This window comes from Haliotis rufescens, unplaced genomic scaffold (assembly GCF_023055435.1).
Source record: "Haliotis rufescens isolate VD_foot unplaced genomic scaffold, xgHalRufe1.0.p SCAF_3, whole genome shotgun sequence".
NCBI lineage: Eukaryota > Metazoa > Mollusca > Gastropoda > Lepetellida > Haliotidae > Haliotis > Haliotis rufescens.
Window position 1 is genome coordinate 41,076,807 of NW_025964001.1, and position 23,685 is coordinate 41,100,491.

The window sequence follows — 23,685 nt, forward strand, 5'->3', positions numbered from 1 at the left end:
TCATAAAAAGTTCAATAAAAATTAATTAATTTTGAAAATAAATAATGCTTCTTTCAATACATGCTCAGAAAAGACATCTCCTTTTTAAGGTCGTGATTCAAAATTTACATGGCGTACAATTTGAATCTTTTGTTTGGTGCATGATACTCATAAAAGTGTTTTTTTCATGTGAACAGCACACGATGAATGTTTAGCTATCAGCTCCTTGATAAAAACATTTTTGTTGAACTGTAAACAATGCCAACGGCCTCCTTAATATCAACCTCTATGCGCCGGGGGTATGCTACAAACAGGAATGGTGCAAAACAAAGTTGGCAGACATTTTAATGTTCATTGAAACACAGTATCATCACTTTGGAGATGTTATCTGCAGCAGGGAAACACTCATGACTTGCCAAAGGCCGGTCATCCATGTGTGACATCACATCAACAAGACAACCATATTCGGTTGGTTCATCTATGGAATCGACACCAAACCAAACCCATGACTTGCCAAAGGCTGGTCATCCATGTGTGACATCACATCAACAAGACAACCATATTCGGTTGGTTCATCTATGGAATCGACACCAAACTAAACCCATGACTTGCCAAAGGCCGGTCATCCATGTGTGACATCACATCAACAAGACAACCATATTCGGTTGGTTCATCTATGGAATCGACACCAAACCAAACCCATGACTTGCCAAAGGCCGGTCATCCATGTGTGACATCACATCAACAAGACAACCATATTCGGTTGGTTCATCTATGGAATCGACACCAAACTGCCACATTAACAGCTTGGACAATTCCTGGGTTGAAACCAGTTAGTGGCAGAACCGTATGAGAGAGCACATTATCTGTCCCGACGTCCAGTGATACACCTTATATTGACATTGTTTATTGGAATGTTACACCACCTCTCTTTTAGGGCGTGTCTCCCTAGCTGCTGTCACCAGGTGTCTCCATGATTTTGTCATGATAAAACATTGATCAGACCAATGACCAAATATAATGTTATTTTCAACAATATAACATTTACACAACTTTATATGAAGCACAATTACTTTTCTCCACTAGTATATGATATTTATTATATGGAAACACACAAGGGATATAATCTCTTTATCATGTTATGTAATTCTTAGAATAATGGATGTTTAAGATATAATTTCACTCAGTCAGTAGCTTTAGAGACTCGCGTATGAACACAAGTTCTCAGTGAACCACCTATCTTATCATATAGTGCCAAATGACATGCAGCCATGTTTGTCGCCATGTTTTAGCAACTCATTGGGAAACACCTATATAAGCATATTGGGAATGTTAGTCAAAAGTTTATTGAGAAAGAAGGCATCACATTTATTGGATAGGTTTATCGCATAGATAACACAGGCTTGTATATGATAAATAATGCTAAAATCATTGGGCTTAACCTAGTCCAGTCAAGCCCAGTAAATCCAACATGGTTGGCTGCATATGATAATATCGGATTAGGCCTTCCAAACACTTGTGTTATTGTTTATACTATTGGTAAATTTATTACTGGCTTTGCTTGTGGCTATGGTTAACCAGATTATGTTGGCCCAGCAAATACAGGGCCACGTGACAGTCAGGTCATCTTCATCATACAGTAGGCTCACATAACTCATAAAAAGTCATCTTACAGAAGGAACACATACCTGATAAAATGGCATCTTACAGTAGGGACATATAACCCACAAAAGGTCATCTTACAGAAACAACCCATACCTGATAAAAGGTCATCTTACAGTAGGGACACAAAACTGATAAAAGGCCATCTTACAGAAGGGACACATACTTGATAAAAGGTCATCTTACAGAAGGGTCACATACCTGATAAAAGGTCATCTTACAGAAGGGTCACATACCTGATAAAAGGTCATCTTACAGAAGGGTCACATACCTGATAAAAGGTCATCTTACAGAAGCAACACATACCTGATAAAATGTCATCTTACAGAAGGGTCACATACCTCATAAAAGGTCATCTTACAGAAGCAACACATACTTGATAAAATGTCATCTTACAGAAGGAACACATACCTGATAAAAGGTCATCTTACAGAAGGGTCACATACCTGATAAAAGGTAATCTTACAAAAGGGTCACATACCTGATAAAAGGTCATCTTACAGTAGGGACACATACCTGATAAAAGGTCATCTTACAGAAGGGTCACATACCTGGTAAAAGGTCATCTTACAGAAGCAACACATACCTGATAAAACGGCATCTTACAAAAGGGTCACATGCCTGATAAAAGGTCATCTTACAGTGGGGACACATGACTGATAAAAGTTCATCTTACAGTGGGGACACATGACTGATAAAAGTTCATCTTACATTACGGTCACATACCTGATAAAAGGTCATCTTACAGAAGGGACACATACCTGATAAAAGGTCATGTTACAAATGGGTCACATACCTGATAAAAGGTCATCTTACAGAAGGTTCACATACCTAATAAAAGGTTATCTTACAGAAGGGACACATACTTGATAAAAAGTCATCTTACAGAAGGGTCACATACCTGATAAAAGGTCATCTTACAGAAGGGTCACATACCTGATAAAAGGTCATCTTACAGAAGGGTCACATACCTGATAAAAGGTCATCTTACAGAAGCAACACATACCTGATAAAATGTCATCTTACAGAAGGGTCACATACCTCATAAAAGGTCATCTTACAGAAGCAACACATACTTGATAAAATGTCATCTTACAGAAGGAACACATACCTGATAAAAGGTCATCTTACAGAAGGTTCATATACCTGATAAAAGGTAATCTTACAAAAGGGTCACATACCTGATAAAAGGTCATCTTACAGTAGGGACACATACCTGATAAAAGGTCATCTTACAGAAGGGTCACATACCTGGTAAAAGGTCATCTTACAGAAGCAACACATACCTGATAAAACGGCATCTTACAAAAGGGTCACATGCCTGATAAAAGGTCATCTTACAGAAGGGTCACATACCTGATAAAAGGTCATCTTACAGAAGCAACACATACCTGATAAAATGTCATCTTACAGAAGGGTCACATACCTCATAAAAGGTCATCTTACAGAAGCAACACATACTTGATAAAATGTCATCTTACAGAAGGAACACATACCTGATAAAAGGTCATCTTACAGAAGGTTCATATACCTGATAAAAGGTAATCTTACAAAAGGGTCACATACCTGATAAAAGGTCATCTTACAGTAGGGACACATACCTGATAAAAGGTCATCTTACAGAAGGGTCACATACCTGGTAAAAGGTCATCTTACAGAAGCAACACATACCTGATAAAACGGCATCTTACAAAAGGGTCACATGCCTGATAAAAGGTCATCTTACAGTGGGGACACATGACTGATAAAAGTTCATCTTACAGTGGGGACACATGACTGATAAAAGTTCATCTTACATTAGGGTCACATACCTGATAAAAGGTCATCTTACAGAAGGGACACATACCTGATAAAAGGTCATGTTACAAAAGGGTCACATACCTGATAAAAGGTCATCTTACAGAAGGTTCACATACCTAATAAAAGGTTATCTTACAGAAGGGTCACATACCTGATAAAAGGTCATCTTACAGTAGGGACACATACCTGATAAAAGGTCATCTTACAGAAGGTTCACATACCTGATAAAAGGTCATCTTACAAAAGGGACACATAACCAATAAAAGGTCATCTTACAGTGGCTCACATACCTGATTAAACATCATCTTACAGAAGGGACCCATAACCGATAAAAGGTTATCTTACAGAAGTGAAGTTAACTGAGAGAAGGTCATCTTACAGTAGGGATACATAACTGATAAAAGGTTGTCTCACAGAAGTGAAGTTAACTGAGAGAAGGTCATCTTACAGAAGTTAAGTTAACTGAGAGAAGGCATCTTGCAGAAGGGTCACATACCTGATAAAAGGCCATCTTACAGAAGGGTCACATACCTGATAAAAGGTCATCTTACAGAAGTGAAGTTAACTGAGAGAAGGTCATCTTACAGAAGTTAAGTTGACTGAGAGAAGGCCATCTTACAGAAGGTTCACATGACTGATAAAAGGACATCTTACAGAAGGGTCACATACCTGATAAAAGGTCATCTTACAAACATAAAGGTCGCATGACTGATAAAAGGTCATCTTACAGAAGGGTCACATAACCGATAAAAGGTCACCTTACAAACATAGGGGTTACATAACTGATATAAGGTCATCTTAAGGAAGGTCATAAACTAACATAAAGGTCATATTACTGAAAAAACGTCATCTTACTAATAGAAGGGTCACATTGCTGGAAATAACAGGTAAGCATATATATAACTGATCACCTGCTAATATGATAAGCTAAATAATCTGTATCTAAACAATGTATTGAACATACTGAAGATATTTTTGAAACAAAATCATTGAAATGTGTCCCTAAATCAATAGAATGAATTGCTGATATCATTGAATTCTTGCAGTTTAGTTTTTCTATGAAGTAATCAAAAGCCTATATATCAGTGTGGTGATATGACAAAGATGCAGGACAATAGCAGAGGCCAGGACTGGAGACAGCTGGCGGCCGTCGACTCATGCATGGCTTCAGACCACACCTCAGACACCTACATATTGTAAATCAATCTCTGTCTGCTTACCTGAGAATCAACGTCATTACGGAAATGAAGCATGTGCAAATAGACAGAATTGATTTAAGTGAATATGAAAATACTTACTGTATGTGACAAGCTGGCACATCTGTGTGGACACGCCCCTTTGCTGACAGTTTACATCAATAACAGGAACGTGACTATTACTCACTTTTCAAGTTGGATAGCTAGGTTCAGTGAGGTAAGAGTCTTTACCTGGTGACTTGGCTAACAGACTGGTGGAGTTCCTGGCCAGGGATTTAATAATGCTGGCTGGGTAGAGGGTTTATGTTGAGGTAAGGGTGACTTGTTGACCATTTAGGTCAAGGTTATGGGTGGGATAAGGGTAGCTTGTTGACTGATGGAGGTCAAGGTTATGGGTTGGGTAAGGGTGGCTTGTTGACTGATGTAGGTCAAGGTTATGGATAGGATAAGGGTGGGTTGTTGACTGATGTAGGTCAAGGTTATGGATAGGATAAGGGTGACTGGTTGACTGATGGAGGTCAAGGTTATGGAGAGGATAAGGGTGACTGGTTGACTGATGGAGGTCAAGGTTATGGGTGGGGTAAGGGTGGCTTGTTGATTGATGGAGGTCAAGGTTAGGGTTGGGATAAGGGTGGTTTATTGACTGATGTAGGTCAAGGTTATGGGTGGGATAAGGGTGACTTGTTGACTGATGTTGGTCAAGGGTATGGATAGGATAAGGGTGGCTTGTTGACTGATGTAGGTCAAGGTTACTGATGAGGCATATTACTGATGAACCTAAATTACTGACTGGATAAGGCTGACTGAATGATACTGTAATAACTTAATAAGCTATGGCAGCTTGACTCAATGAAACACATTGGTGAAATGTAGTGAATCTATCAAAGTAATGAGGAAATATCCTATTTCAAAGCACTGTTGAACTACAAAGTATACTGTTCAACATTCTCTTCCACCTGAATCATAACAAACAGATCCTGCTCGTCTTCATGGCCAAGTGTGCAAGCTACGCTGTGCTTGTTGTGTATCCATGGTTCAACCTAGATATTGTCAGTCTGATAATCAGACCACTCCATCTCCACCTGAATAATTCATTGTTGCTTAATTAAAATCCCTGCTATCTCCTCACGTCAGATCCTGGTGACTTCTAAAGCACAAATGTTACACAGTAGCCTGCAGGTAATTGTAGCTAGATAGTGGGTCTGCTGCTCTAAGACATAAGTTCTGAATGGACTAGACTGTAAACAATTAGCAATAACAGGTAGCATTTGTAATTGAGGGACAGATTTTTTTGGTATTCTTTTGCGGAGAGGGACGGCTGGAGTTTCAAAATAGATAAAAAAGATGTGTTTCAGAAGACAATGTAAAAATTAATTTTGCCTAAGGTTTTACCCATAATTATAATTGTTTGATGGATGTCCTGGAAAAAGCACCATGTTGTAAAACTGATGTGATTTCGCCTGTCAGAGGTATACTTATGGTAAGGTCAGATTTGTTAAAACTTGTTTTAAAAATCCACCGACTCTAAACAACTAATGAAAAGCAGTGTTTCGTTATTCCGTTAACCAGAAATAAATAAAATGTTAAAAAGAATTTTATTATTACATAAAACAGCCAATCCCGAACTGAATTTTTAGGCCAAAAATTGGTACAATAAAAAAGAAGAAAAAGTCTGGCCTAACATTGCGTATAGCATACTGACAAAATTGACTTACCTGTAAACAAGGAAGACCCACTCTGACTCACCTGTTTAGCAAGGAAGATCCACTCTGACTCACCTATATTGCAAGGAAGACCCACTCTGACTCACCTGTATAGCAAGGAAGACCCACTCTGACTCACCTGTATAGCAAGGAAGACCCTCTCTGACTCACCTGTAAACAAGGAAGACCCACTCTGACTCACCTGTATAGCAAGGAAGACCCACTCTGACTCACCTGTATAGCAAGGAAGACCCACTCTGACTCACCTGTATAGCAAGGAAGACCCACTCTGACTCACCTGTAAACAAGGAAGACCCACTCTGACTCACCTGTATAGCAAGGAAGACCCACTCTGACTCACCTGTATAGCAAGGAAGACCCACTCTGACTCACCTGTATAGCAAGGAAGACCCACTCTGACTCACCTGTATAGCAAGGAAGACCCACTCCTGCTGGGGGATTGTTTCATCCAGGGTGATTGTGGCTGGAGATGTTCCTTGGTAATGGAATCTCACACCACTCGGATTGACACCCACTTCAAATATCACAGCGCCTGTGTCACCTCGAATCTTCTGTAAAATTGGGCTTGAAAAAAATAGAAAGGACAATAGTAACATAGCTGTGTACAAGATAACATTTCACATGATAAAATATATCTATTCTTGTCAACGTATACAGGAGGAATAGAGGATGTTTTGCCAATCTTGTCCAACAACATGTTAAATCTCAATGTATGACCAAACAGACTTGACCTATCTTTTACATTAGTGGTGTAATGATATGGCAATATAGTGTTGTACTGCGATAAGAGGCCAACAATACAATTCATAGATTTACAGCCTCTGTATCGCGATACATGATACGTTACATTAAAGTTATTTTTGTGTAAACACATATGACTTATAACAGAAACTGTACGACAACCAGCTTACAGATTCTTTAGCATTTCCCGTGTGGCTAAAAATAACATAACATTCACAGCGCCCTCTAGCGTATATGTTTCTGCCCAATAATATCTCATCTTTGATCTCTAAAATTCAAAAACAAAGGATTCAGGGTTGTGATTCACCCACAAAAAGGAAGAGTATCAACTTATGAAATAAATGTACCGTACTGGGATACAAATCGTATCGCACCCATAGTATTGGAATACACTTCGTATCGCAACCCCACCATATCGTGCCACTTAATGTCTAATAACAAGATAAATTTCATTGAATGACATAACAGACTTGTTATTTTCGGGATTTAGGATCTTATCAATACAACTTCTGTTTAGATTGTAACATGTAAATGTTTCTCACAAGAAATTAATTATGCTTTTTAACACATAATGAAACGTAAGTTTAAGCGAATGACAAATGTACCAGTACGGTACGCCAGCAACAGATATTTAACACCCGTTTTCATTAGGGTGTAAACATGAAAATGTTGATAAATGTTTTAAGTTTCTTTTTTCCCCTCAAGTTTTTATGATTTTTAAAACCAATATCCTTGGTTCTATTTAATATGTATCTACTTATGTACTGAGTTTTTACGTACTAATCTTACTCTGAAAACCATATCAAGGAAAGTAGCTCCATCATACAGTGTTCATTCACTCAAGTCAAATGCTGATTTAATAGTTTCAGATAAATACAATGACTTAAAACATACTACAGGACTTAAAACGTACTCTTTGAACATGTATGCGGTCTTCATCACTATCAATGAGATGAGTAGTATACATATATACATATTACATCATGGAACATCGTTCATGTTGTTTTCTCCTGTGTGTAGGCATACCACCAGCAGTATGAAGCAAGCATCTGGGTTTTATCACATGAGTGTTTTTGAGTAAGGTAACACATTTTGACATTTTAGGGGTACTGTCGGTGGGAAAATACCGACATTTCAAAAGAATGTCTAAATATTCCTTGTGTCTAAAAATATGACAAAAATTAAAATAAAATAAAAATATATAATACATAATCTGATTAAATCACTATAACCATGAGATGAAATCAAACTCAGACACTCACTGGAATGTCTTCAATGGCATAATGTTTTATTTAAACTCACATTGCTACTATCTATACATTTTTATAAACCTGTCACCATATACTGCATTAGGATCCTGACAACCTCTGGTAAACCTAGTAACCAGCTCATCTTCCAAACCCAGGTTTTGTAATCGGTTCTTCCAAAACTAAGTTTTGTGATCGGTTCTTCCAAACCCAGGTTTTGTAATCGGTTCTTCCAAAACTAGGTTTTCTAATCGGTTCTCTTCCAAACCCAGGTTTTGTAATTGGTTCTCTTCCAAAACTAGGTTTTAATATGGGTCACTGCTAAACTTGCTTTGAGGTTTTACATTTCAATTGTAATACCTAAGTTTTACAAATGATGTTTTATAACCTTGTGTCTTGATGTGAACACAATTGTATTCGATGATTGATTAAAAGTGACAATTATTTTTACATGAAAATTCCATGACATGAATTGAACCTGCAACCTCACATATTGTGTCCAGTTTCGTAACCCACTGTTTTCCCACTGAGCTACCGAGGCAGGTGATGAGAAGTTCTTCAATTTATCATGTCATGACTCCAGCTAGTCCCTGCTGCATGTGTTTTTTCTCATACACACCTTGAGAGAACGAAATCCTTTAAAATTGAGATACACTGTATTGTTTCACTAAAAGGTATGTCAATGTTTTCTCATTTTTCTGGTATATCTGGTATTTTAGACGGTTCATAAGTTGGATAAAACATGCCTCCTTTGGCACTCTGGCTTTTCCCTCGCTCACAGTTTAACATTTGCTGTAGCCTGGTATTAATTATACATTTTTAACACATGGGTGTGTCATTAGCCTACTATTAACTATAGAACATTAACACCAGGGTGTGCCAGTGGCCTGGGATTAACTATAGTATTTTAACATGTCTGTGTCAGTAGCCTGGTATTAACTGTAAAAATTTACCACGAGTGTGTCAGTAGTCTAGAATTAACTATACATTTTTAACATGTCTGTGTCAGTAGCCTGGTATTAATTATAGAATTTTAATATGTGTGTGTCAGTAGCCTGGTATTAACTATAGAATTTTAACACATGAGTGTGTCAGTAGCCTGGTATTAACTATACATTTCAAACACATTGGTGTGTCAGTAGCCTGGTATTAACTGTACATTTTTAACACATGGGTGTGCCAGTAGCCTGGTATTAACTATAGAATTTTAATACATCTGCATCAGTAGCCTGGTATTAACTATACATTTTTAACCAGCTGTGTCAGTAGCCTGGTATTAACTAAAGAATTTTAACACAAGTGTGTCAGTAGCCTGGTATTAACAATAAAAATGTAACACGAGTGTGTCAGTAGCCTGGTATTAACTATACATTTCAAACACATGGGTGTGTCAGTAGCCTGGTATTAACTATAGAATATTAACACCAGAGTGGGTTAGTAGCCTGGTATTAACTATAGAATATTAACACCAGAGTGTGTTAGTAGCCTGGTATTAACTTTAGAATTTCAACACATGGTGTGCCAGTTGGTCTGCATCGGAAAATGAAGGTAATTTAGGTGTGTTTGTTTGTTCATTAAGTTTGTTGTTTAATGCTTCATTCAGCAAAAATACCATCCATATGACTGCTGTAAATAATCAAGTCTGGACCAGACAATCCAGTGAGCGACATCATGAGCATTGACCGATGCAATTAGATTGACTTGCATCAACCAAGTCAGGGAGCCTGACCACACCATGCCATCAGTTGCTTCTTACTTTAGGTAGGTCTGGGGTCTGAATTACATTAATCATATAAGGTGTCAACAGAATGTTATCCATGTTCTTTGCTCATGACATAAAAAAGACTGAGAGTCTGCAGAAAAAAACAAATGAAAAATACAGCATCATCACACTGGGCAGCCTTGCGGTTGAAGAGTTCGCTTGTCATGCTGATTGACGTGGTTGAATTCCCCAAATGTGAAGATCATCTCTGAAGTCCTCTGTGATATTGCTACAAGTGGCGTAAAACTTCCTCACTCACTCATCACAAATGTGTGCCATGATCAAAGTAGAATTATCAAATGGGCATGCATATCTGACATGAAGATAGACTACAGGGGGTTTGCCTGATGATGTCAGTAGGCTAATATGAACATAGAGTACCATCATATGATGATACCAGTAGGTTGATATGAACATGTACCGTATATGACCGCGGATTAAGCCGACCCCGTAGATAAGCCGAGGTGTTAACTTGACCATTGAAATACGAAAGAAAATGATATGACCCGCAGATAAGCCGAACCAGGAATTGAAAGGCAAAAAAACACTGCGAAGTCGGACTGCAAGACATGTGCCGGTACTCGCAGATATTCAAAAATATAAGATGAAAAACGTTGTAATTATATTGAAAAAGTCATTATTATTTCTAATAAAGATTTAACAAACCAGTCATCCACTTTCATAAAGTGGAAAGCTGTTTCTCGTGGGTTTTTTTAATCTCATAATGATCGTTATATGTTGCCATCAACAACGAAGCGCCATTTTGTGAATCGGTGTATATAGAATTATGAACCCGTGAGAAAATATATCGGCTAGAGCGAAGACTCGCAGTTTGAATTCAGCATCGTAAGCATGGCGTTTTCGTTTAAAACTCATGATGAAAATGTCAGTCAGTAAAAATACCAACTTTTATAACCCCCTTTATACCACTATTGTATGTTAATCCAATTGAATTCATACTATGAACACATTGAATGACCATCACTTACTCACAGGCTTCTCCAGGTTATTAAACTAATCTCTCGACAACAAAGGAATAAAGCCCCTACTCCCAACACGATCGCTAAGCACCCACAACTTGAAAATGTTTGTGTAAACAACATGACAATACCAATCGGCCCGTTATTATCAATGCTCATTTCCTTGTGTACCGTGTTGCTTTTTAAACAACAGGAAGCAATCACAGTGGTCACCGTTTTTGACGTCACAGGAAACAGCTGATCACATGTTTTTGCAAATGGCAAACGGAATAACTCGCCGATACAGTTGTTTATTTGCCTCTTTCAATAAAGGTAGACACTTGTTCACTATCAATTTATGAACTTTGCAAAATGTACGTAATAGCTATTGGCGATTTCATCTGGGGATTATATATTATAGCTGTGAATTACATATATTGTTACATGTAAAGATCGCGGAGTTTACGGAGAACAATAAACTTTGAACATTCAATTGAAAACTTATTATCGGAAGTAGTAACATGCATATCATTTTTTTAATAATGACAACATTGGTGTATAATAATAACTTTATTGATAATTTATAACAATAATGGCTCTAGTTGTGGCAACTTCCAAACTTTCGGGAAGTTGTAATCTATCGGACCGTCATTCAGGCGATGTTTCTGACAGATCACGATCTGAAAAATACTATCATGAAAGTGTATCCCGTGGATAAGCCGACCCCTTTCTACAGAATCTTTTTTCTGGTCCTCAAAATTCGGCTTATACGCGGTCATATACGGTAGAACTATCATACAATGTTGCCAGTAGGCCGATATGATCATATAGAACTATTATATGATGATACCAGTAGGTTGAAATGAACATGGAGTACTATCATTTGATGTTGCCAGTAGGCCACTATGAACATGGAGTACTATCATATGTTGATACCATAAGCCGATATGAACATGGAGTACTATCATATGTTGATACCATTAGGCCGATATGAACATGTAGTACTATCATATGATGTTGCCAGTAGGCCGATATGAACATGTAGTACTATCATTTGATGGATGATACCATTAGGCAGATATGAACATATAGTACTATCATATGATGTTGCCAGTAGGCCAATATGAACATGCAGTACTTTTATATGATACCAGTAGGTTGAAATGAACATGTAGTACTATCATATGACGTTGCCAGTAGGCCGGTATATAAACATGTAGTACTATCATATGATACCAGTAGGTTGATATGAACATGGAGTACTATCATATGATGATACCAGTAGGCCAATATGAACATGCAGTACTATCATATGATGTTGCCAGTAGGCCACTATGAACATGGAGTACTATCATATGATGATACCAGTAGGTTGATATGAACATATAGTACTATCATATGATGTTGCCAGTAGGCCACTATGAACATGGAGTACTATCATATGATGATACCATTAGGCCGATATGAACATGTAGTACTATTATATATTGATACCATTAGGCCGATATGAACATGTAGTACTATCATATGTTGATACTATTAGGCCGATATGAATATGTAGTACTATCATATGATGATACCATTAGGCCGATATGAACATGTAGTACTATCATATGATGATACCATTAGGCCGATATGAATATGTAGTACTATCATATGATGATACCATTAGGCCGATATGAACATGTAGTACTATTATATATTGATACCATTAGGCCGATATGAACATGTAGTACTATCATATGTTGATACTATTAGGCCGATATGAATATGTAGTACTATCATATGATGATACCATTAGGCTGATATGAACATAGAGTACTATCATATGATGATACCATAAGGCCAAAATGAACATGGAGTACTATCATATGATGATACCATAAGGCCAATATGAACATGGAGTACTATCGTATGATGATGCTAATATGTACGTGGAGTACTATCATATGATGATACCATGAGACCAATATGAACATGTAGTACTATCATATGATGATAACATTAGGTTGCGCTATGATGGAGCCCAGGGTTTCCAGCCTAGTTTGGCAAGGGTGGAAACTGGACTTTTAAAGTCAGTGAACTCTCTTGCCTCGGGAAGAAGATTTTTATCACTTGATACTTACCGGATTTCATAAAAATCTTGCAGTATGCAGATCTAGAGATTTCCCGTTGACTTCCAAACTACCCCATTCCTCGCCTTCCATCATCAGTCACATCTGAATCAGTTTTCCTTTTTATGTTTGCATTTTTTCTACTGCCCACATATTTTATTTTATTTTTCAATTTCTATTAAAAAGTCTAGTTCCATTACTCTTGAGGATAGGGAAGCAAGTGTGCGTTCACCCGACATTATAGATCAAACGAAATGCTGAAATGCCGACATCTTTCATTGTGATGTCACAGACATTCCAGGACATTGTGTTCAAAACTCCACGGACTAATATTGATTATCAAGCCCCAGGCCTGATGAGGACAGTTATGTTTTCGTTCTTTTCGTGGTGGTCAAAAAAGTACCTATGAAGACTGATACATGGTGTATTAAGTGATAACAAGTACCAAGGGAGGATCATGAGCTTCGCAATAGGCAGCATGTTAATACACCATCTGGAGCTGACTGTAAAGTGCAACACATTTATCCCAGTATTTTGGCTTGAGTTTTTCCATGTTTCTGCAAATCTTATATGAATCACAGAATAAACACAGCTCCTGTCACAGATATACATATTAACTGATGCACTTATGTGTCGATCAATACAGACTGCATGTACCTAGAGGCCAATCAATACCCTGCGTATAACCAGTGTGGGAGGCTCTCTGCCGTATTGACCCACCCAGGAGACGACGCAACAGGTTTATGAAACTCCACCACAGTCGCCAGTCACCAGAATCACAGCCAGATATCTGTGTGGAATCAGTAGTGAGGAAGCGAGTTGGGTTTTAACTCCACTCCAAAAGTATTCCAGTTATATCACGAATAAATGTCAGCTTAATGTGGGATGATTATAATAAAAGTCGGAAGTGATGCAGGTCTAGGACGTATACAACTTCGGTAAAACCCATAAGCACGAGTATGGTGCTGACTTAGAAACATAATCGCGGCGTATCGGGACTCGAAGCCACAATCAGTTTCAGGCGTGAACAAGGGCGCAACTCGGCACAGCGACTGTTGTACCTTAAACTGAGTGGTCAACAAGTGCCCCCTGTGGAATAGGCAAGCTAAGGGATCAGAATTTAAACAACGCTTACCTCAAAAGAATAACATACAACCATTTTCTTATGGTATTAATAATGCATTGAGCAGAATCTGTAACAGATGCAAAAAGGCAAAAATTCCAAATTAAATCTAGTATTGGATGTATTGATTCCTGTCATCTGAGATGTAAGATTCTTACTCCCTATGGAATGGAGATGGGGGTATCTCTTACACATAAATGTTAAAGAGGTATTGCCATTGTAGTATGCATTTGATTGGTGTTTACTGAACTCTCGGCCGGGGAAGATCTTCAGCAACCCATGCTTGCCGTAAAAGGCGACTATGCTTGTCGTAAGAGGCGACTAACGGGATCGGGTGGTCAGCCTCGCTGTCTTGGTTGATGTATGTCACCGATCCCAATTGTGTAGATCGATGCTCATGTTGTCAATCACTGGATTATTTACAGACTGCCGTCATATAGCTGGAATATTGCTGAGTGCGGCGTTTAACAAACAAACAACAAACTGAACTAACATACAGTTTGTGATGGGTTTACAAACTAGATTAAATTTATCTTGATTAATATTGAAAACTCACAACTTTCAAATACGGATTATCAATTTTGAGTGAATGTTGAAGTTCCGTCGCTTGGGACCTTTTAGTTTTGGATTGCTTTTTTGGAGTCTTTTTTCTTCAAGTTACTGTTGAAATGGATCTAAACGAACCTACAAATGGATAATTTTAAAACTTCAGTCTGAAATAATTTCTGATTTCTATAACAAATTCTTTTAAAACCAACTTTAAGTGTTATTCCCTTTGTTACAAAGTACATGCCCATTTTTTTCTGCAAAAGAACTACTAAATAGAAAATCATAAAAATATAAGAATATTTCAATAAAAAAAATAACTGTTTATTGCTCTTATTCTTTCTGATCCACCTTACCCCCTATGATAAAGGAAAACTCATTCAAAGGAGAAAATCGCATCTCAAGTTCATGAATTCACTTATACATTACATCACTGTTTGTTCAGTATGCTGTGAAAGAAATGTCTTTTCACATTAATCTTGAATAAACCTCTGCCCTTTCATAAATATGGAAAGTAAACTTCTCTTTGTTAGTTCAGCCATCAGCACAAGCTGGAATGCCCTGCTTAATCAAGCATGAAGTTGTTAGTCTTCAGACCTTGCTCAGTCAAGCATGAGTTAGTGTGGTTTTATGCCACTGTCAACAACTTAATAGCCATATCACAACAGTTTAACATAATCAGGCAAATCAGCGGTAAGAACAAGTGCATTGATCCATCGGTGTGTGTAGCACTGTCAGCCTGATATGATACACCATATCTCAAATATCTAGTTGTGTTTCTGGCAACCTGCGTGACAAATCATTTCACTTGTGATTCTGAATAGTTGATAATGTGTTGTCAAGGAAACTCATTAAAACAAACAACATGTATTTGTTTTCTAGCTACTGACATACATTTGATAATAATTAGATTTTTGTACCTGCCTCCCTCGTCAACACCCCACCTCACAACATTTATGTTCACAAGTATCTACAAACTGCCCACAGAGGAAAACCAAATTGCCACATGTGGTCATTTTTTTATTCCACTTTATAAAATACACCAGAAACATGCCGTACCAAACATACATGCTTGATGTGAATTACTGCAACTGATCGTTAAGATGCTTTGAACAGTTTATTTAAAATCATATATGTGAAAAAACAATAGAATTATCAATAAAGATTCTTATCATTATTTTTAGTGGCACAAGAGCATGTAATCTGAAACACATACATGTATTGGTGTGAGGGGACTTAGCCTCAGCCTTGTCCCTGGTGCCACCTACTCTTATTTTTAAACCTAGCAGACTCGTTGTACCCATGTAATCCCATGGAGTCATCCCACAGATGACATCCTTACCTTGTCAGCTTGCTGACGGGGTTAACCTCTTTGGTCATGTGGACAAGATGTCCGACCTCGGATCAGAATGTACGTGGTTCGAATCCCATTACAGGACTCGGAAATTTTATGGCCGCTACATTGGCGCCAAACGTGGGGCTGAGCATGTTCATATCAAATTTGAGCAAAATAAGCCTCCATACCCTATTATGCGGCCTGGGACGTGCCTTCTAATGACGAGGGAGTATGTAGCAGGGCGTGGAGTCATCCCACAGATGACATCCTTACCTTGTCAGCTTGCTGACAGGGTTAACCTCTTCGGTCATGTGGACAAGGCGTCCGACCTCTGATAAGAAGGTTTGTGGTTCGAATCCCATCACGGGACTCGGAAACTTTATGGCCTCTACATATGTTTAATGAAAGCATCAGGTGCTGAGAATGTGTTAGCCAGGAACTGGATAGACAGCATGAGTAAAACTCCACATGTCCACAGCTCATTTTGTACCAGGATTCCACATTACAGAACTGGATTTTTTCATTCACTCATTTACTCAAAACCATCCATGGTAGAACAATTGAACAATATATAATTAACATTGGATAAATATACATAGAACAATTTAAGACATTGTATACATACATTGCATGTTCAAATTAACATCAGGGTGAAGGGTTTTAGGACTCATTGATAAGTACAGAGGTAAATTTACATATATTTCTTAGTGTTTAGTGCTGTTGTTGGAAAATAGTCTTCCCAATTTATGGGTATTGGGGAGCTTATGATAATATTGGAGGATGCATGTGTAGAGATCTATAGACAGCAAAGATTCACATTTAAATAGATAATGATATTCATCAGCTACAACAAGGGAGGTACATAGTTGGTTCTTCTCTCATGAGTTTTTTTCCATCTACTGGGAATCTATGTTTACAAGTTCTAAATTTTAATAGAGGGATAGATATGTAATCTAATAAGCGTCTAGCGCTGTGTGTGTTTAACTTACCGTATTCAACGTAATAAGCGCCCCCTCTAATAAGCGCCCACGGCGACATTTGCTAAGATAGTGGCTAGTGAACAATCCCAGTTAGCACCCCTTCCGATTGATCAATGTACACAAGACTTATTTATTCGCGTATAATACACACTTGTGTGTTATATGCACCCTTAATTATGGGCATTTAATTCTGAAAAAATATATCTGTCGTACATAAACATTTCAGGCTGTCAGCATAAGCCACAAAATTTATCTTTCAACTTTTTTTTCACCAAAATAATATTCTAATAAGAGCCCCCTATTTCTAATTTTGAGATCACCCTGGGCGCTTATTACGTCGAAAACGGTAGTATAATGTTAAGCCCATATTACCTTTTTCAGCAGGTTACATAGCTCAAATATGTTTTTTACAATTTTAAAGAAACATAAACAGTGAATATCCGGGTCTCATACGCCCTGCGGCCGGATATTGCATTGTTTGCTTTTTGTATATATATGTGATTTATTTATCATGCAATATGTGACACGTAAATAAAATATTTTTCTTTCTTTCTTTCTTTTCTTATCAACCAAGTGAAATCTGAAGGCAGTCAAGCAGGACATTTATACATTGTAGGAACACAATAACTGTCAGTCATGTGCTATAATCACACAATGCACCACTATACTACACCATTACGCAGTGCTGTTGGCATGTTTGCCAGTGGTCTATAGTTATCTGACTCACAATATGTAAGCCCTAACAAACTGGAATTGCCCACACCTATTGCAACCGTAACGGTTAGGACCATGTGCAGGTCATTAATAACTGATTGGTGAAGTCAGTTCGGAGTAATTAATCGTTAATATTTTATCCCTTGCACTGACCATCTGCTGCCAAGCATTGAACAGCTCATCTGGTGAAGGGGGAGGTGTCGTTATACTGTAGATCTCAAATCAGGAATTAATTTAATGGTATCAATAATTCTAGTATTAAGGCTTCGCTAATTCCTGTCTCTCTCTATTGATTGTTGTTTTACTTACTGCATTTGTGGGAAACTAGGCCATGTCTATTTTACTGTTTACTGATATTATGCAAATTATTTAGTTTAGAAAGAAGTAAAATAAATAAATAAATCTCTGCATATCAATGAAGAATGGTCTGTGGGGAAAATGTCATCTTGTTACAAGTACCTCTAGGCAGCTATGGCAGTCAGCTGTCTTTGTTACAGGTGTGGACGACTGCCACCGTGGTCTAGTGGAGAAAGTGTCTGCCCTGAGAGTGGAAGGTCATGGGTTTGATCCCCGACCGCTTCATACCAGAAGACGTTAAAAGATGGTATTTGTTGTTACCCCGCCTGACGCTCGGTATTAAGGGACTAAACCAAAGACTGGTTGGCTCGCAGTCAGTATACTGTGTCTGAGTGGGGTATTCATGTTTAATTGCGGCATGGTACCTCAGTGGCTTTAGTCTAAACTTGGCTTTAGTCCGGACTAGTTCAAGCACTAGTACACGCATTTACATGTGCATGGGCATTGCTATAGAAGTGCAATAATCTTGAATGTGACGTTAAGCCCCATTTCACCTCACCTGCAGGTGTTTTCAGCTGCCCTGCGATCATTTTAAACAATTTTAAACAGTTATTTATTGTCTAAATGTTAAAGTTGAATGGTTTTAATTTTTAACACATAAAAAACAGAAAGCCATTTAAACGTTTCCCTTCTTACTCCTCTGAACAGCATGTTAAGCTGATACAAGATCAATGTCCAGCAAAACAGATGACAGTGTAGTTTTCAGTACATAGCACTGCAAGGTTAACAGTGGGTGCAGACATGACAGTTTTCTGCGATGAACATCTGTGATTCAAATTACTTCCTGTCAAATGGTATTTTATCAAAACATTCATAATTACTATTATCATTATATTAAACTGGAATGAATATTCCAGCAGCATAGGACACCAGAAATGGGCTTCACGCATAGTACCCATGTGGGGAATCGTCATCGTCCCTCATTTGTCAACATGCAGGACTTGGACATTTAGTCAGTAATAATTTTATTCAGTCGGTAAATTCTATGCAAATAGTTTACAAAATCTTTGGTCAGTAAATGCAGAAACACAATGTCTTATCTTCATTATTCTTTCGTTTTTTCCAGATATATACAATAAGACACACTGAATACAATAAGACACATTTAATACAATAAGACACATTGTTTAGACCTTTTATCTGATCTGCCTCTACAATATTAAATAATTCCAGGTCATAATGGGGATACACTCTGCACTCCATCTCAAATACATGCTTCCGTTTATACCCGTTCCCTTTCTTATTGCCACAGTATATTCCACACATCACATACATTCTTGCTCAGGTAAGTATTTCAATCACAAGGGTAGATAATAGAAGGGGGTGAAAATTGGGAAGAAGTTATGTCTGTGACTGTTTTGGTTTCAGTTTTGACCTTGAGATTTAAGATCAACTATTTTCCAATCATAATTCATGTAAACGGATTCATATTTCCCTTCTCCCAGATGTGTCTGCTTTGCTTGGCATACAGGCCCGTTTTATTTAAAAAGTTTTGTGGTGTTTTATTTGTTATTAATTACATTAACATGATGAGGGAAGATATTGTGAAGGAAACTTTAAACCAAAGATGTTTAACACTACTTAATTATTAATTGGAAATTGATTGTTTTTTCAAGCAAATGATACAAATTTTCCCAGCACAAAAGAGTAAGATTTCTGAGTCTTTTTCCTGAAATAATAAACACAACTGGAGAATACTAGAAACAAATGTTTTGCTGCTTTTTAAACTTTATCTTAACAGGCAAAATGAATGGCACTTTTTTAAGTAATTAGCTGAAATCCACATTGTTGAAGTGGAACTATCCTTATTTTAAGTCCTTCGTGTAAGAAGTTTTGTTTTGTCTTAAGTTTCACTGAAACCCTTTTGTCATGTTTCAAACAAACAAGAATATTTAAAACTAACAGTTATTTAATCATATATCCTGAATGCTTATATCACAGGGCTTGATTTACGGAACTTGATCTAACTTGCACCAGGTGCATGTTGACATGAAAATCAAGTTGCACTAAAAAATCCTGGTTGCACCCAGGTTGAAACATAGGCCTGTCTGCTGCCTGTGTCACATAAGTTAATGATGCATTGCTGTAAAACGTAACAGGAACATGTGCACATGATCATATAAACATGTACCCACAGTTTGATGACGTCAAGCCTAAGGCAGTATGACAAATTACATGTAACAAATGGATTAGTGATGTAGTATGGTATAAAGTTAACTTTAAGAGGTACTGTGAGAGTTAAAGATAGAATTTGTGTGGACACATAAGGGTTAACCAGACACAAATTTGTAATATTTTGACATGCACTTTGTGCAGGTAGACATAAATATTAGGTTTCATTTTTCAAAGATAGGTTGCTCTTGTGTATGTTTTATGTAGCTAAATCAAGACCTGTATTATCAATGCAAATGTTGTATATATTTTTTAGTGGCCAGTACCTACATATTCCCTTCCTTTACTTAAATATTGGCCTAAAAAAAACAAAAGAATAAACAAGTATTATTGATCTGACTTTTGAAATAGTAAACAAAAGCTGTACACAGTTTGTTAAACATACACAATCAATTAAATCCATACACACTATAGGTATTAGTTACTGGCTAGAGGATGGTGACATCATAAAATAGAGTGAGTGAGGGGACACAAATATTGTGCTTCACAGAGAGTACCCATTGTACAACAGGAACCAGTGCCTAACACACCTGCAGTGCCGTAGCCAGCCGAGGGGGGGAGGGGGACAAATATTTGCCCCCCCCTGTTAAAAAAGTTAACTACGGCATTGACCTTAGTGTGAGCAAATTGCCAGTTCTTCTAGTTTGATTCAGGTTGTTTATAAACCAATTTGTTTTGTCTTCTAAGTTTATTCCATATACTGTAGCAGCATACCCTTATTACATATATACAACACGATCACTGACTTGGTTGATGCATGTCATCGTATCCCAATTGCTTGGACCGATGCTAATGTCAATCACTGGATTGTCTGGTCAAGACTCCATTATTTACAGACTGCCATCATAAAGCTGGAATATTGCTGAGTGCAGTGTTAAACAACAAACAAACAAACAATGTCACGGTTTCACACATGACACTAATGAGAGTGTTAAAGTTTAGACTTCAAATGGAAAACAGACCATGGAACAATGTACTTCATTAAGTTTAAAAACCCCATCTATCCAAACTAATGTTCCGCTTTAAGGCTCTATGTGCAGTAACGCTTCTTACCCATCAACTGTATTGGCCATCCAGAACCACACGGTCAAGGTGAACGCACCGTTCTGCCCAACATCGGGACTTGTCGAAGGGAAGAGGTAACAGTTGTCTCCAGACTGACTGATGAACCGGGAAAAATCGGCTGAACCACTCTTTGGTCGTTTGTTGACCATATCCAGGGAAACACAGGCTCCGAATCCAGGACTCAGAGCATCGGAAACTAGATCCACTGGGTTGGGTAATGAATACCTCCCTGGACACGTTTGAACACAGAAGTTCTGTAAGCAAGTACCCACAGATGTCGCAATAGTTGAACTTCGGCAATAGGCATTTCTAACCGGTACTCCACAAGTGCTGTCAGACGGACTGGTAGAAATGAGCTTGTCTTTGGCGGCGTTAAAAAGCGGCGGGAATTGTCTTAGTTGAGGGTTCTGGCCAACACATGCCAACACAAAGTTGACCAAAATAAAAGTTTTGATTGACACAAACTTGTTTAAAGAACACGTAATGTATGATCTCCTATGATCAGTGTTCGTGAAAGTCCACCAATTGTCTGTAATTGTCCCCGTCATTGTTCTACAGATCTGAAGGCATTTCCCTTTCGGTGCCCGTTTCCTTCCGTTCCTTCTTCGGACTGTCACGCAATGCGCACTGGTTTGATGCTCACTTGATCAGAGTTGCATCGATCCCGGGACGTTGGAGTCCAGGTGTTGCGGGCGTATTGATGAGGCAGTGCAGGATGGCAAGCAGCCACGCGTACCAGGCAGTTGCCGGCCACGCTCCATAGCATCGCTAGTTGCAGAACTTTGTAACGCGATCCATTATTTGGTATTGTGGTTCACAATGATGATCGCGTATTGAATGATTTCGACTAAGGAGATATCCAGGTGTACGAATCACAACGTGTGGCTGATTAGGGCATATAGTTCTCACCACCTGTTGGTCTCTGAAACACACAGAAAGGATTTAATGTTCTTTGTATGCAGCTGTAAGTTGGAATGGTAGCAGCCTCAGATTTACAAATATACCGCTCAAAATAATTTAGAAAACACCGATATTTTTATATGACTATACTAAAATTGTCATGGCCATGACAGATTAAATATATTCAAATTTAAAAATCGGGCGTTCTTTAACGTCTTTTGAGACATATCCATACGTATTGCCAGTTAGGGTAATCTCTGTTGAAGGTTTTGCAATTTCGGGGTATTAACAATTTTCACGGTTTAGTTGTATACAAGGTAGATATATTGGTATTATTATGTTTTGGTGGTACATAGGGAATTGTTTGGTCTCTAAACTCATAATTCATTTTTGAAATGATTATGAGAGAAAAGGCAATGAAATTCGTGTGAAGGGTGTATTCTCGCGACGCATTACAACAAATAAGGGAAAACACATCTTCGTGCCATAAACATTACGTTGCTTGAGTAGAAGATTTTCACAGAATGTCTGCACAATGTTAAGATTTTAGTTTTTTAAGACAGACTTGCTATACTGCAACATCAACGTGAAAGGGTATGTCCAGTGTAGCTACTCGAATATGTCTGCCTTGACATTGTATATGATGTTTGTGGTTCTCTCTCCACAACGTACAAGTGATCGAATGCGTTGTTTATTTAGTTTGTTGAAATCTATGGAGGGTATAGAAAAAGTACCTGGAGCCCCCATGGGTCCGCCTATCCGTCATACATATGGGGAACATTCCAAAAGCAGGTAAACAATTATGGGCGCGCGTCTTTTAAAGATGGTACATTTGACACACCGAGACAAACCGTGACGGACAGATGGCGCCTATCGACACCCAACGTGAGAGGGCGACAGACGGCGTGTGGCAGGTCGAGGTTAAATGGCAACGGATGATATACGGGTATATGACATATCGAAATTGGATGTCGAAACAGAATGACAAGGAACATCTTCCCGAGGCAAGGGAGTTAATTCCTATGGTGTTGTATGATCAGTTAACTCCCTTGCCTCGGAAAGATGGACAATGAATAATACAGAAGCATATGACTTGCCGAGATCACATTGCAATGAATGCCATGCAGGGATGTGACATGTGAGATTGTATTAAACTGAATGACAGATTAGTGTGTGGAACATGCCGCGACAGTACGCCAATGAGGGAGTGAGTGAGTGAGTGAGTTGGGTTGATGCCACTTTTAATAGTGTTTCAGCTATATTATGGCGTCTCAGCCTTATGTGAGAGGAAGTGTTGCAGGTCTATGA

General features: G+C 38.1%; 1 protein-coding gene across 1 annotated transcript in view; it reads right to left on the minus strand.

Moving 5' to 3' along the window:
* LOC124122931 (usherin-like) overlaps positions 1 to 22,379 on the minus strand; it is a 113,976-nt gene extending 91,597 nt beyond the window's left edge. The window contains exons 1-2 of the mRNA XM_048402955.1: positions 21,466 to 22,379; positions 6,766 to 6,925 (exon numbers count right to left, since the gene is read on the minus strand). Coding sequence (XP_048258912.1) covers positions 6,766 to 6,925; positions 21,466 to 22,025 — 720 coding nt within the window. The 5' untranslated portion in view covers positions 22,026 to 22,379. The remainder of the gene's footprint in view (positions 1 to 6,765; positions 6,926 to 21,465) is intronic.
* Between the last annotated feature and the right edge of the window lie 1,306 nt (positions 22,380 to 23,685).